Source organism: Phaenicophaeus curvirostris, chromosome 6 (genome assembly GCF_032191515.1).
Source record: "Phaenicophaeus curvirostris isolate KB17595 chromosome 6, BPBGC_Pcur_1.0, whole genome shotgun sequence".
Lineage (NCBI taxonomy): Eukaryota > Metazoa > Chordata > Aves > Cuculiformes > Cuculidae > Phaenicophaeus > Phaenicophaeus curvirostris.
Genome location: NC_091397.1, coordinates 38,131,964 through 38,148,396, shown reverse-complemented (window position 1 = coordinate 38,148,396; position 16,433 = coordinate 38,131,964). Strand labels below are relative to the sequence as shown.

At 39.4% G+C, this 16,433-nt stretch overlaps 1 protein-coding gene across 2 annotated transcripts in view; it reads right to left on the bottom strand.

The window, feature by feature from the left end:
- The window catches only part of AVL9 (AVL9 cell migration associated), a 44,531-nt gene that overhangs the window by 13,791 nt on the left and 14,307 nt on the right, over positions 1-16,433 (bottom strand). For both annotated transcript variants that reach the window (XM_069859831.1, XM_069859832.1), the window contains exons 2-10: positions 13,944-14,064; positions 11,685-11,770; positions 9,586-9,657; positions 8,635-8,724; positions 8,206-8,272; positions 7,494-7,534; positions 6,448-6,486; positions 1,451-1,520; positions 375-919 (exon numbers count right to left, since the gene is read on the bottom strand). In XM_069859831.1, coding sequence (XP_069715932.1) covers positions 375-919; positions 1,451-1,520; positions 6,448-6,486; positions 7,494-7,534; positions 8,206-8,272; positions 8,635-8,724; positions 9,586-9,657; positions 11,685-11,770; positions 13,944-14,064 — 1,131 coding nt within the window. The remainder of the gene's footprint in view (positions 1-374; positions 920-1,450; positions 1,521-6,447; positions 6,487-7,493; positions 7,535-8,205; positions 8,273-8,634; positions 8,725-9,585; positions 9,658-11,684; positions 11,771-13,943; positions 14,065-16,433) is intronic.

The window sequence follows — 16,433 nt, the reverse complement described above, 5'->3', positions numbered from 1 at the left end:
CCGCGCCTTAAACACCTCCAGGGAAGGTGAATCAACCACCTCCCTGGGCAGCCTGTTCCAGTGCCCAATGACCCTTTCTGTGAAAAATTTTTTCCTAATGTCCAGCCTAAATCTCCCCTGGGGGAGCTTGAGGCCATTTCCTCAGGGTACATTGTCCTGTCCCCTGTCACTTGGGAGAGGAGGCCAACACCCTCCTCTCTACAACGTCCTTTCAGGTAGTTGTAGAGAGCAATGAGGTCTCCCTTCAGCCTCCTCTTCTCAAGGCTAAACAACCCCAGCCCTCTCAGCCGTTCCTCATAAGGCCTGTTCTCCAGCCCCTCCACCAGCTTCACCAGGTAACACGAGTTACGAGGTATCACGAACAACACGTTTACCTTTGTAAAAATAGCCAACGGCATACCATACTGGTCCTCCTCCAACCCAGACACCAGTCCTGGAATGAGCACTGTGTGTCCTGTATTTGCTTGGGGCTGCACAGTGATCGGAAGGCTTCCCGAGCTCATGCCTTTGCTTGGATGATTTTCAGCCTGTTCTGACGCTGTACTTTCACTTTCTCCTTTCAAATTAGGCTCCTCCAAAATGCCAGGATCCAAGGTCTCCCAGTCACTTTCAGAGGATGCTGGAGAAGCACGGGAAGGAACTTTCAAGCGCTGCACAGTATCATTGGAGGACTGAGCTCCATTGCAAGTCTTCTCCGACTGGGAGACAGGCATGTTTGCTTTTTGACCTTCCAGTGAATGGTTTCCTGCCATCTTCCTGTCTCCCTTTTGTGTTACTGAGTTTGTATTTGAAATATCAGCAGCAGAAACATTAGCATAGTCATTTAACTGTGATGTATGTTCCTGCAAGCCAGCATCCTCCGATATGCTCTTTCTTGGTCTATACTGTGAGCAGTCAGTAAGACCATGTTCAATCATACCTGGAAAGTGATAGCACACACAAATATCAGCATCTCAATAGAAATTTAAATGAAAAGAAACAAACCTTCTGTCCTAAAGAATCAGCCCCAACTTTTTTTGCTTCAAAAAGACTCATTAGAAGCAGAGCATTAGCAAGGTTAGGGGTCTGGGTTTATTTGATTTGTTGGGTTTTTTTCTTTCTTTCTCTGAGGAGCAAAACAGAAGTGAGACGTTTGTACTTCCGTTTTTTAAGGAAACGTGTTTTTGCCAAGTATGTGTGTCCTTTTCAGTGTTCCACCTATGCTACCCACAGGCAATACAGAAGATCCAGTGGACCCAACTGAACACAGGAAATAACCCATGGAGTGCAAGCAGTAGGTATTATGGGCTGTGTACACAGCACACAGATGTGCACACAAGTCACCCATTTCTCAGGCAACACACTGATATGACTCTACAGTCATGTAAGTTGTTTCCAAAATGAAACAGTACAGGCAGTCTCAGTTATCACCAGAAAGCACATAAAGATAACTCAAAACTTCTCTTCTTACCAGGGAAGAGTGACAGGACAGTCATCAGAGCTCCTACCAATCTGTTTACTGGAGAAATATAAAACAGCACCTGGTGGCAGAAGGTAGGGGGGCCGGGAGAAGAAAGAGTTCAAGAGAGGAAAGGGAAATTGAGGAGGAGAGAATGAGAAAAATAAAATTACACTTAAGCATGGCAAGATAGATGGAACACAAACAAAATATTCAAGGCATTGCTTTTTATTTTATTTAGAAAGTCTACTTACCAACAGAAGCTCTTAGAACAGTTCAAAGTAAGTATTTTAGTGCCTATTCTATCCTTATATTTTATAACATTTGTAATATATACGTTATACCTATCACATAAGCGTGTGTAACACATGCTTGTCAAATACTCAGATTTTTCTGCCAGTCATTCAGATTTTTTTCCCCAAAATCAATCCAGTTACTGAATGACTGACAGAAAAAAAAGTTGTTCCTGGAACACTATGTAAATTCTTGTTTATTTGTAGCACATTAAAATCTCTGTTCTAAATCAAAGAGGCCAAATAATCTCCCTTCCAGAATTCTGACAAAAACCTATGCAAAAACATCTCTTCCATGAAAATACATTAAAAATACGCAGATAAAGGAAAACCAGGATAAATGCAGCATGCATTTATTATGGGCATCTTCCTATGATTAAAAAAAGATTTTTTTTGAAACAGAAGACATGACTGATAACAACTTTGGGAAAGCACTTCAGGCATAACATGAGAAAACATTATCTCCTTAATTAAAGGGAGACTGTGATTAGTAAATTAGTTAGGAATTCAAAAGGGGAATGTTGAAGGCTAGCAATGAAAGAAGAAACACAAGGCAGACAGACTACTAGGACTGGAGTTCCTCCAAGATAGACCTTCAAGGGAGAGGAAAATAAAAAACCCCATGCCCAGAACCAAAACAACACCCACAAAAGTCAACTTTCTTAACAATGCCATTTTTACATCCTCAAGCAGCACAATGCTAGTAAAAAATACATGAGCATTACAAAGAATCAGCAATGCAAAGGCACACAGAACAATCAAACTTGATGACTTCACAGTCCAGTTGAAAGGTTATGAGACAAAACCGCAAATTTGCTAACTTAGACTTAACAAGAGACTCCTGCTATAAGCTAAGAAGACACTTTAGAAGTGACGGCAGCCTGGCCAGCAGGACTAGGGAAGTGATCCTTCCGCTGTACTCAGTGCTGGTGAGGCCGCACCTCAAGTCCTGTGTTTAGTTTTGGGCCCTTCATGACAGGAAGGGCATCAAGATGCTGGAGGTGTCCAGAGGAGGGCAACAAAGCTGATGAAGGGTTTAGAACAAAGCCTTACAAGGAGGGGCTGAGAGAGCTGGGGTTGTTTAGTCTAGAGAAAAGGAGACTGAGGGGAGACCTTAACACTCTCTACAACTGCCTAAAAGGAGGTTATAGCAAAGTGAGGGTTGGTCTCTTCTCCCTGGTAGCCAGTGAGAGGACAAGGAGAAATGGCCTCAAGATGTGCCGGGGAAACTTAAGTTGGATATTAGGAAGAACATCTTTACTGAAAGGGTTGTCAAACGCTGGAACAGGCTGCCAAGGGAAGTGGTTGAGTCATTGTCCCTGGAGGTGTTTAAAAGACAAGTAGATGCCATAACTGGGGACACGGTCTCGTGACAGACTTAGTAGAGTTGGAACAATGGTTGGTCTTTTCCAACCAAAACCATTCTGTGAATAGTAACTCATGTTTCACTACTATTTGCAAATCTACAAGCTAGTGAACTGATGGAACCAAGAGAAAGACCTGTACAACCCTATCACACTTTCCCGTATTCAAGATGGGTGAATTCAAAGAGAAGAACAAGCAGCTTATCTGAGGAATTTCAGCTGACTCCAATAGGAATAAAAAAGTCCAACTTGTTTTAAGATGCTCCTCTATAATACACATATGAAAGACGTGATATAACAGCTATGAAGTACAATAGAAACCCTACGATACTCCTACAGGGTTGTATTCTCAAATACCACATATTCCTAACCAAACTTATTTTAAGCCTACAGAAATAATTTAGACTACAAATAATTACCTTGTTTTCAAGAAATCTACTCCATTATAGGTTTTCACTTGGGCACACCGCTTACTTAAGCTGAGAACTTCTCTACACTTGTTCCATCAAGACCCTCTGCCATCTTTCTGTCTCCATAGCTACACACTTCCTTATCCCTCCAAACCCTATTACAAGGCCCACAACATTTGCATCAGCAAACTGGGTGGTCCTGGCAGCAGAAAGTCAAATGATCACCATCTGGAAGTAGTCTTCCAGACTAATAACAACTGAGAGGTGAAAAAAAAAATCCTTTACCCTCTGGAAAGGCATTAACCAAATTGCTAAGGATTAAAGAAAATCACTCTGCAGCATTCAGGCACTTTTCAGCTCAAGGAAAACTGGCATTACTAGTGGTTTCTTGCAAATTATATTTAAGGTCTCTGAACATTCAGATTGCCCCAGTTGTTCTGGAACCCTAACATCTGCCAGAAAACAGGCAGTGCCAGAAAACCAAAACTCTTCCTTTTGAAACTGCAAGAATCACCTTCCTGCTGGAGCCTTGTGAAAAAACAAACAAAGCAACTTGCAGGTTTATTCAGTAAGCATCCAATTATTTTCAAAACAACGTCATATGTTTAAGTCCTAAGAACATTCTTGGGAAATCCCCCCTTTCCCCTCTGCTCGTGCATTCATATCTTGTGGTCTGAACAGCTTCAGAAAAGAACTGCATCTCAGTGAAGTATTTTTTTTATATATGCCCAAATGCTGAACTGACCTGATGAAATGCTATCGTAAGCTTTTAAACAGATCAGTAGAGACAATCTTTACTGGAAAATACTTTTTCCCCTAATGGTTTAAACAATATCACTGTAGACTTTCAGAGCACGCTGAATTATTTTTTGGAAAAAGCTTGCATATCAAGTCCTGATTACATACGTTTCTACATATGTACTCCTACTACACCACAGAATCATATTTTTTTCAAGTACATCTTTTGCATAGCCTTTAATATGGCAGTCTTTAGCATATGGTTCTTTAATGGAGAAACTGCATTTATTCTCATCAATAAATACTTAGAGACATCAAGGTATATCCAACTTACAGAAGTGACAAGTACAAAAGCCCTGGGGAAGCTGCTACTTTGTTTTTAAAAGCAATATTTACTGTCTCACAAAAGATACCTGGACCTTGGATATAAGATTTAAAAAACCAAACACATCTGTGTTGATGTTGTACAGATTAAGTCCTACTGACCTTCCAGTTGCAGCTAATGGGAAATTCTAATGGGTTTTTTTTCAGCACTCCAAATAAACTGGGTTTTAATACAGCAGGTTCACTGAATAAAAAGTGAAATTTGGGAAACTCAAGCAAAACCTGAAGCAAAACCTTAAAAAAAGAAAAACAAAAAAAATCCCTGCATAAACGTGCCTTGGAGCTGACTGTTCTTATTTCAGGGCATTATTATGCACAGAAGAAAACAAATGTATCTGCTATTTCACATCCGCTTGTACATTTTGCATATTCCACTTAAATTGCAAAGAGAACATTGCCTTTGCAGCACTCAGAGCCCAAAAAAACCACTAAGCCTAGAATTCAATATTTTTTAACCAATTTATAGGCCTGACCTAACAGGTACAGGTCTTTACATTGTCCCCTGCAGATGTATGTGCAATTCAGGTTTGAAGGACACTTGTAGCACTCGTTTCCTTTGGCATGCCTATTTAAATCCCAAACCAGAAGTTCCACTTACTGAATCCTGTAAGGGTCTATGCTCCCTTTTAGGTACCAGAATTTCCTATCAGTTCTTTCGCACAGGCAACTATTTGCATTGTGTGTATCCTTTCTTACTTTTTCTAATACGTTAAGTTTCTCTACTCACATTTAATCACATTTTACTCACTCTGACTGGGACAGCTATTAATAAGGTGTAGTGTGAAAAGAAGTGAAGGCAAAGATATATGCCAACAAAACAGTAGTTCAGCATAATTTTCCAGTTTATATATAGACAAAGGATGGGATGTCATCCAGAGGGATTTGGACAAGCTGGAGAAGTGGGCTTGCGTGAACCCCATTGTGTTCAACAAGGCCAAGTGTCTTGCACCTGGGTCAGGGCAATCCGTGGTTTCAATACATGATGATGTGATTGGGAGCAGCCTTGCAGAGGACTTGGGAGTGTTGATTGATGAGAAGCTTGACATAAACCAGCAATGTGCACTTAGAGCCCAGAAAGCCAACTGTATACTGGGCTGCATCCAAAGAAGTGCGGCCAGCAGGCTGAGGAAAGTGATTCTCCCTCCTCTAGTACAGTATCATAAGACCCTACCTGGAATACTGTGTCCAGTTCTGGAATTCGCAAAATAAGGAGGATATGGAACGGTTGGAATGGGTCCAGAGGGGGGCCATGAAGATGATCAGAGGGCTGGAGCACCTCTGCCATGAGGACAGGTTGAGAGAGTTGGGGTTGTTCAGCCTGGAGAAGAGAAGAGAAGGCTCCAGGGAGACCTTACAGTGGCCTTCCAGTACCTGAACTGGGGAGCCTACAAGAAAGCTGGGGAGGGACTTTTTACAAGGACACAGAGTGATAGGACAAGGGAGAATGGCTTTAAACTGGAAGGGGGAAGATTTAGATTGAACATTAGGAAGAAATTCTTTATGATGAGGGTGGTGAGACACTGGCACAGGTTGCCCAGGGAAGTTGTGGAAGCCCCATCCCTGGAAGTGTTAAAGGCCAGGTTGGATGGGGCCTTGAGCAGCCTGGTCTGGTGGGAGGTGTCCCTGTGCACGGCAGAGGAGCTGGAACTGGACGGGCTTTAAGGTGCCTTCCAACTCAAACCATTCTATGATATAACTTCAAATACTTTAATTTTACTTAAATTTGGTTTTCACTAGTATATTCTAGATAACTTCCTATGAAAAAAATATAGCAATTGCATTTCTATTTCCATTACCAGCCTCAGCCTACAAAGCATTACCTTTTTCTCAAGAAGAATCAATTTAAAAAGGATCAAGACCTGAAAAACACACAAAGGAAAAACAATGTTATTCAAGATTTCATGTTTGACCACTGAGAACCAGTGTTCCAATACACTTTCTCCACCTAAGGACTATCTAAAACAGCATTTGAGATGCACAAATTAAAACCTGCACAAACAAGAATTGTGTAATTTGAATCATACAAAGCTTAATTTTAAGAATGAACATGTTGTGTAATTCCAATATTTTAAAAAGCAGTGAACAGCATAAACATAAGAGTTCCTCCACAAAAAGACGGTACAGAATTCAGCAAAATATCAAGAATAGCATTCACTTCACCTGCTTTCAGGCATCTACACAAGAAGCATCTAGATCAGATGTGGCTGTCCAGACGCTCTGTGCTCAAAGCAAAATACAGACGCCTCTGGGGCATGACTGGCTGACATCTAAAGCTAAACAGAAGAGTTCTGTCCCACAAATCTACCAATCAGGTGCAAATACATTAAAAAAGTCAGATTCTTGAATTCGTTTCCTTGATACCTCTCAGTTAATACAAGAGTTGTACCTTAGCTATAGGATACACACTCAATTTCAACAGTCATTAGGAAAAAAGAACCAGTGCAAGTCCTCTCTGGTTCTACAATGGCAGGAGTAGCAAAAATCATAAGATACAGAGAAAAATGCTCCAAGTTGTGTCTGCATGGACTTTAGCAAGACTCTTCCATTACATGCATCTGACAAGAAGCAGGAAATAGAAACAAGACCATAACTGAGATACAACTCACACTTTGAGACAGGACTAATGAAATGTCACGCAATCCTAGAAATCTCCAGGGAATTCAGCAGGCAGACAAAACTGCTCAGTCTGGAATTTACTTTCACTGAAGTTATGTAGGGAAAAGAGGAAGGGAAATCAGGACACTGTAAACCAGAAGTACTTAGGAAACAATTTTCCTGCCCCTAGCTCAGGTATGTCTAGACATGTTTATTTTTTAGCTCCTCACAAAGCATTTTACTCCACAAAATAGAACAAGTGAACTCCTACCTTGTGTCTAAAGTGAAGAACAAGATCCCGAGGAGACAGACCTGAGATACCAAAAAGACAGCAATTATTACAGTTTAATAGCTAGTAGACATGCTAACTTACTTCTTGTCACCACTTTTAAGGGGGAGGGAGACACCCAGTATGTATTCTATGTGAACCTGGTTATTACAATAGCAGAATTCATATGAAATTCTTTCTTTTGATCAGAAACAAGCGTCAAATCTACAATGGAGGCAATAATAATGTGAAGTCACGTTCTGAGTTATTCCTGTTGGCTGCCACACAGCATTATGGAAATACTGAAGTGAACAGTACACTGTGCATTCAGAAAACACAGGAAGAGTTGGAATCAAATGGGAGATATTCCAAATAGTAGGCAGATGAAAGCTTGAGCATCCCACACCAACAATTACTTCCATCTAAAGTTTAAGAAGGTACTGTTTCCCAAAAGCAGCCAAGCAGTGGCTTATCAGACTGTTAGGACAAGAGATAGCATGGCTTTCAATCTACAGCTAACTCCTATTACGAAAGCAACATTACATTTTTTTGACATTTATTTAAATCCATTAATAAAGGAATGCACAAAATACTGTGCAGGCACACAGACTTCTGGTGCTCAGTCTCTTAATGCATATAAACAGATGAGCTCAGGAAGGGAATGTGTTGATTAGCACAACATTATCTCCACTGCTTGTACAAAAACATCACTTACCAAGATAAACTTGTGATCCTTCTAGCAAAGTACTGCTCAAGGAATTATTCATATGATCATAAAGTTCCTGTAAAAGTTAGAACAAAGGCAAAAAAAACCCAGAAATCATTAATGGCATGTGCTAACACGAAGTCCAGAATAAATAAAATCCACTTATTCAAGGATTTCAACATATTATTCCATAAAGAAAGTAAAATTTTAATAACTGGGATACAGGCTGACAATCGTGATCATTCTTGTACTTCATTACAAGTCAGAAAGCCGACCTATCAGGTTAGAGTAGTTCATTTAGTTCATGTTAAATTAATACAAGAGCTGAGTAAGTGAATAACCTATGCAAATGGAATATTTGAACACTAATTAAAAACACTTAAGTGCACAGCCGTACACTGAAAGCTTTGTTTAGTGTGACCATTACTTAAAAGTTACCTTTAGAATTGAAATTTTCGAGAAATCTTTTTCTTCAAAATATGCATGTGTAATGAGTTGCAGCTTTGCCTGAAGTAACCCATACAAAGGCTGGAAAGGAAAACAAACACAAAAGCAAATGAAGAAAACTTATTTAGCTGCCTAACTTCAATCTTCTTCCATTCTTATCTTGCAATATAGACACATTAGTACACAGAGTTCACGGAGGGGTACTCCTTAGTTGTTAACTTGCAGCATCTTTCTTCTGTGCTCACTTTAAATGATGATAATTCTAGTTTCTTTCCATTTGTACATATCATGCCATCACTGCACATCTTTCTGGAAGCGTATCTTTCTTTTCCGCTCTAGCATTGCTTGTGCAGCTCCGGTACCAGTTCCTTCTTCAGCATTAAGGGTAGAAAGACTTTCTCTTCCCTGCCTGGTGGCCAGTAGCTTTGGTTAAATAGGTAGAAATAAAAGACGTTCCTTCAAAACTGGACACTCTTAAGGCTCAGCTTGACAGGGTGCTGGGCCATCTCGTTTAAACTATATATTTCCTAAAAAGGCTGGACCAGATGATTCTTGACGTCTCTTCCAACCTGGCACTCTATGTTTCTATGTAAAAAAGAGTACACTGTAGTGTGACTATCTTAAAACCTCTTTCACAGTTGTCAAAAGCCACTCTCTCCAGGTATTACAATGGCCAAACCCCTCAAATCCTCCTACAGGAAATAAAGTTAATTAAGAAAAATCAAAAGTGCAAAGACAGCCTGATCCCTGATAATAGGCAGACAGTTTTACAATTACTTTCTAATTCCAATGCCATAGCCTTCCAATTCAACCTTACTTCAGTAACTTGTTACCCACCGCAATGATTTGAAGAGAGATGTTTGCAGCCAGAAGCTCCGAATAAGAGTATGTAAAACAATTAATACATTCTTCGAAAATGTTCTGGGAGTTAAACATTCTTACCAGCTGACTGAGAACACAGACACTTTTCTGTACTGTTTCTCGGGTGATGTCTGCTTGCCGTACTTTCAGTGCCTAAAAAATAGAAGTATTACAGTATTTTTACCCACATACAGTTTCAAAAATAATTCTTCCATGGGTCTAGGTGCCACAAACCACCCCATAGTTAAACAAAATCCTGACTATCCTCTAAGGTGGAATATCCAAATCATGTAACAGTATGCCCTTACCTAGGAAAAATGGTCATAATACTGGTATGTCACAGGCGTGTTCTCATCTCACTGTGCACAGCAAAGATCCAAATACAGCTGTGATTATAGGCAGAGGACTGTTCAAAAGACACTAGTATGAGAAAATGCCAACAGCCCTGGAAAAGGCAGTGGCATTTTAACTCAGGGTCATGTAACAGAAGAGAAGCCACAACACATCACTTGTTATTCTTTAACATTATCTGTGAAAATGGACTGTGTTAAGAAGTCTTTGCCTAGAAACTGTTTGCTTCATACTTGAGGATTTTCTTTTTAGCCACCTATAAAATAAAAGAGGTTTCATCTGCAGAATCAACCACGTTCTCAGTCAGACCAAATAGTCCCAGCACTTAACAGCAGACCTAGAAATCCTGGGGGCTGAAATACAGCCAAGTGATTCACCTAATTGTACAAACCAGCAAGTGTGCAGACTTCAGCCCCCACATCAAAAAGGACAGAGGGAAAGAGTGCTCGAGCTGTCGTATGAAACACATTGTTTTAGATTCTACTTGTTTCAAAGAATTAATTTTTAAACACCTATTTATCTCCTTAATTGGTTACTAAATGGCATAAACTGGAACCAAGAGCACCACAAAGCCAAGTTATTGCATAGTTAAAATAGAGCAAGACTCTAAAGACAGAATACAGTGAATACTGGTTGCAAAGATAGCGAGTAAACTCAAATCAATACAAATTTAGTTCAAAAGAAACAAAATTAAAATCTGCATGTGTACAGTTTCTCCTATAGCATAAAAAGGAACCGGAAATATAATCAAGGTATGATTAACACTAAAGAAGAGTACATAATTTACATCTTCTGAATGCAAGACTCATTTCAAACTCAAAACCCACATAGCATTCCATATTCTTGTCATTTCACTGGAAAAGGGAGTAATTTTTAAAGAAATTTGTAATAACTTCTCAATTTTAAGTGCACAGATCATTCTCCCACTACCACTTTTGAAAATATGGGCAGATTCTAGTAGATCAATTAGATCATTTCCTCAGGTATGATCAGGTGCACACTGTAACTGTCACCAAGTTTTCAGCTTTACTGCTAAAAGCACAGTATTGGTAAGCAGCTACAACGCACGGGAAGATTCTGGTCCACTCTGGAAGCATACTTTTGGCAAAGGAGGTAGGTGAAGAAGGATCACTACACTCGCATGGTCAGATCCCAGGAAATACTCTAAAGGTCTTCCTGCTTCCTGGAAACAAGGCTTGGCCTCTTGACAGACTGTCAGCTTTATTTTGCTACTTGATGCTGACATCTGGATTAACTCTCTAAAGATAAAACATAGTTTTTCAATTGCTTTGAACATTTCAAAAGATCACAATACACCTGATGACGTAAGGGAAAGAAATAGTTGTCAAGTTCCTTGTCGCTGTCTACAGCTACCCAAAAGGAGGTTGTAGCAAAGTGGGTGTTGGTCTCTTCTCTGAAGCAACAAGTGATAGAATGAGAGGGAATGGCCTGAAGTTGTACCAGGAGAGGTTCAGACTAGAAATCAGGAAAAATTACTTCACCAAAAAGGTTATCAGGCACTGCAACAGGCTGCCCAGGGAAGTGGTTGAGTCACCACCCCTGGAGGTGTTTAAAGGACGGGCAGATGAGATGCTCTAAGATACGGTTTAGTAGTGGACAGTTACGGTTGGTTTTGATGGTCTCATAGGTCTTTCCAAACTAAATGATTTTAAGATTCTATGATACTTACTAGGAAGAATTTCATAGATTTTTAACGTAAACTGATTATACAGCTTGACTGTTGGTATAATGTAAGCTGCTGAATTTCAGAGTCATTGATACATCAAGTCTACTATGCCATCAATACAATTCACAAGTTGCAAAATTACCTTTGCTTCAATCTGCCTGTAGCAAGAGACGCCATACACTGTGGTTCGATCCCCACTTCTTGGTGGCAAATGGAAAAACACGGTATCTATGAAAAAAAAAAGACTATTTTGTAAGTCACTGACAAGAGTTCTATGTTTTTATTTTCAGTATCACTCACTTATAAAAGGTTTTCTGCTGAAAATACCAGGATGATATTTTGAGCCTTTAAAAAAAAGAGAAAAAGTAATCTATAAAGCTATGCCTGCACCCAAATAAGCTTCCAAACTGCAAGATGCTTTGTGGAGGAAACTCCAGTTGTGCTAACATGGATATTCTGACAACAGCTTCATCTTTAGCCCAAGCAAGCTCCTACAAGTCCACTGACAGGTTCCCAGAAGTACCACTAAAATGTACAGACATGCTGCTTTCACTACTCAGTACAGAGGAGCAAAGACAAAGCACTATGAGCCAAGGTGTACAGATGATGTGTGATCCCATTAAGAAGGTGCATGCAATGAAGATGGGGAAAAAAACACCGAGGAGGGCATATACAGTTGAAAGATTAGAGTATCTGCTACCACTGCCAAAGCAGGTATCCATGCAGCAGCACCACTGTTCTAAAAAAGAATTTGTGAATCCTACTCTTACACAAAATAATTATGGCCTATACAAGTGTGACTTGAAAAAAAAAACCTCTATCAAATATGACAAGAGAAAGACTTTTATGGCTTGAGATATGTACACACACACATATATACACACACCGGCTACTACTGCAAAAAACGTTGCTACATCCCTAAGTAGAGAACATGACATTATGACAGTTTGCCTCTCAAAACATGAGTGAAATATGTTTTGAAACCAACTGTTAATTTTTTGTTTGCTTTACAGTAACATAATGAACAGAAGAGACAATCCCATATACCTTAAGTCCAACAGAAAGAGAGACTGTTTATCACAAAGCTTATAGACTTGAACAAATTTAATTATATTACAGAGATCACTTTGGGTTTTAGAAAGTCTGTGTACAAAATCATCGTCTTGGCAAAAATGCACCTATCAGTGGGAATTAGTTTAATACTCAAAAATCTACAAAGTTACAGCAAATGTCACATAAGTCTTATGCAAAACGTATTTGCCTGTTTCAAGTTCGTGTGTATTCTTGCCTACAAAACACAAAGATACACACTTGATTTGTTGGCAAGTCTTTTCTTTCCTTACCAAAAAATACACATTGATAATCTTTTAGTGCAGCAATGAAAATTCTCGAAGTCGATCAGTAACTGGGACTGTAAAGAGCCAAGAGGGAACAGGCAAGTTCAGCTGCATGTGGGTTTTTTGGATTTCAATGCTGCCCAGTGCCTCTTATGTATTTAACAACACAGAAATTGAGCAAAAATCATAAACCAGAGTAGAGTCAGCGAGACTCTTATGGCAGTTAGGATGAGGATTATTTTGATATGATTTCCTTTGCTTCCAAATGAGGTTTCTGGAAGATAGAGAATTAGGAAACTAAGCACATGAATGTAAAAAAAAATATCTTATTAGTAGTATTAAAGAGTTGCTGTGATTTTGCTAGTTTAAGTGATTTCCTTGTTCACTACTGTGCAGAAAAAAACCCAAACGGCTGAACTTGCATATAAACGTCACAGCAATGAACTGAACCACTGTCAAATAGATAAAGAAAGAAATGCAATACTCTAAACACACACACAAACACACAAATAATGCAGTGAACATGCTGGTAACAACATGGTAAAGGAATAATTCTAACTTAAGTATGCTGACAAAGACAATAGAACTCTTGTTTCTGCCTTTTACATTTGCAGGCATTCAATGTATGTCATTCTAGAGACACTGAATGACTTTCAGGTCATTCAAAGAGTCTCTAAACTGGTGGAGAAAATATAAAATCATAATGACCACATATATTACAAAGCTGAATTTTAGAATTTCATTTTTCCCTTACCTCAAAATTGGGTTAGGTTTTAATCAAGAGTTTATTGCCCCTTCAAAGAACTTCTGAGAAAGCCTATATTGCACAAGGACTACAAACAAGTGATAAGTAACCCGATATTGACACTTGGTTTCTTGATGTAGGAGGTAAACTTTTATGATCTACTTTCTCTTTAAACTCTGAAGCAACATATCATTGCCAGTGCATTTTGAAGCTAAAACAAAAAGTACTGGAAGTCTAACGGTGAAGAGAATTGTTTATCAACTATTCAGATATCAGGAATTTTCTTTTGGTTGCAGTTGAAGTAGTACCTAAAACTTACCCTCCTGATAGTTGTGAGCGCCATCTGGTAAGGCAAGAAATGGCAAGTATTTCCATTCCTCTGGTAAACTTTGACTGTTGTGTCCTTCTCCAGGCTTTAGGGGAGGATAGGAAAATTCAACCTAAGCAAGCAAACAAAAAGAGAGAGGAGGCAAAGAGAGAATACATTACTGTTTCCAAACAAGCAAGCCTCTCTGATTCAGCCTAACACCTTTCTTTAGCAATGGTATGAATCAAAGTTCTTCCCACTAGCATTCCTTATCTCTTCCTCCAAAGCACCCACAGACTGACTCATGTGCGGTCTAATAAACAGGACCTGAGCAGATTTGGCTTAAACAGCGCTTCCATCCAGTCTAGTAACTTTTCCGCAAGAGAAAAATGAAACAGATGTTCAAGTAGAAAACATCACCCAGCAGCTGAGCACCTTCTCCCGTGTATGCACACAGCCAGCAGCACACAGCTGCACCTGCAACATCAGCAGGGCCACTGCGGGGGCACACACATCCTGAAACCAGATTTGGCTTCTCAGCCCCTTCAAGTGCTTATAAGCAGGTAACATCCTAATGCACACAAGCCTTTGTTTTACCCTACGAGCTTTGAATAAGCTCAGAAACTATACAAACAGCAAAATACTGCTTCTAAATATTTTGGTGCCCTTGACTGCAATGAGTGCTACACATTGGCCTAAAGTACCTCCTTTTCCTTTCCCCAAGAAATCCTGCCTTTCTATGTCTTCTTTCATTTATTTACCACTTATCTCTTTTTTTTTAGAAATAGGGACAATCTTCCTATTCCTCACGCCACACTATATGTATACCACAGAGCCTCCTAATCAGCATCTTCATATCACCATCCTTTCACCTTCTTTTCCTACAGAGAACACATGGGGTTTCTGGCCACTTTCACCAACTCCTTTTTTTCTGGAGGCGCATTTCTAAAATAACTGAAAAAAAATATATGCAAATATACCAGTAAAAAAAAACATTTAAAGATACTGCAACTTCTCTTGAAGGACATTTAGTTACAAACTTTTGAGCTGTACATGGAAATTTTCCATGTATGACTACATAGCAAAAATGGCATGATAAAGCCATCACACAGAAAATCTTAAGATTTAATGGATGATAATATAAAAACACTGTAAAGGATGTGAGTAAGGAAGAAATGGGAAATAAATCATGAAAAGTGAAATCCTTCACCTTAACACATGGTGTCACTCTTTCTATGACTGTTTCCAACTTGGGAAAAAAGTGCAAAGAACAGGCCACAAGAAATCAGCCTTGCTGATTGCTGCAACAATTTCAAGTTTTCTCATTCGTCATATTACAAAAAGATCCTGAAAATACCACCCCACCCCACTCCCCCCCCCCCCCAAAAAAAAAGAAAAAGGTCTGGTGAATGACTGAAGTCCTGAGCTAAAGGTAAGTGATCCACAAAGAATAATTATGTAAGTGGGTGGGGAAAAAAAGGCCTGCAGTAGAAAAAGGATTACTTCCTTACTTGTAGGAAGTTGTCAAGAATCCTTTTAAACAAAACATGCCATTAAGCAAAACAGAAAAGCACTCGACTTCCAAAGGGGACACAAGCACTGGAATTAGCATCCACATAAGGAACAGAGAAACTGCCTGCCTTTTAGTACACACATAAGTCCTGAGAACTCCCTGCCATCCTTTTCAAATCACACATTATAAGAAAATCACAATGCTAGAAGCTCCATGTAAATATCTGCAATACAGAAGAAGATCATATCATCGATGCTGAACACGTTCAAACTGGCTAGCTGAAAAGAGCCTACAAAACTATTGCTGTATTCTTGCAGGAGTAACCTTAGCAACAAATAAAGCACAGTTCCTAACTTTTAAAATGTAGATGGTCAAAGAGCACCTACACTAATGTCCTGGATCAGGTATTTTTTTTCACGGCATGACCAACAGAGAGAAGTTCGTATTCACTCTCTGCAAGAGCTTCTTTCCATCAAATACAATGGAAACCCTGGATCCCTTAGATTTCAGCGAATACCTTCAAGGTGTCATTCCTGACAAGAGAAAATACTGTACATAAGGATTGAAGACATCTTTACTCCCAGGTATTACAGAATTAAAATTGTGTTTTCAGTTTCAACTAAAATAATGAATTAGAAGACTTATTTAAAGGAAAGAAGGATAAGGGAATTCAAGCTATATTGAAAACATATATTCACTAAGGAATACTCCTTTTTAAAGCTCAGAATAAAGCTGAGATCTGGCTCCTGGGCTCTTTAGGCACCATGAAATCTGCTGAAGAACTTCTTTGTTCTAACTCACAACAGGCTACCAATGCCTCAGCTGCTGTCAAGTACTCTCAGCAACCAGGATTTCTGGAGGCTCTGCCTGTTCCAAACTTAACAGGTATTAGTGACACCGATGATAACCTTGTTTTACATTAGTCTGCTTCTTTCAAAAATATGCGCTCTAGTACAGACATTGCTGTATGTGTATAAGTGAGAGAAGAT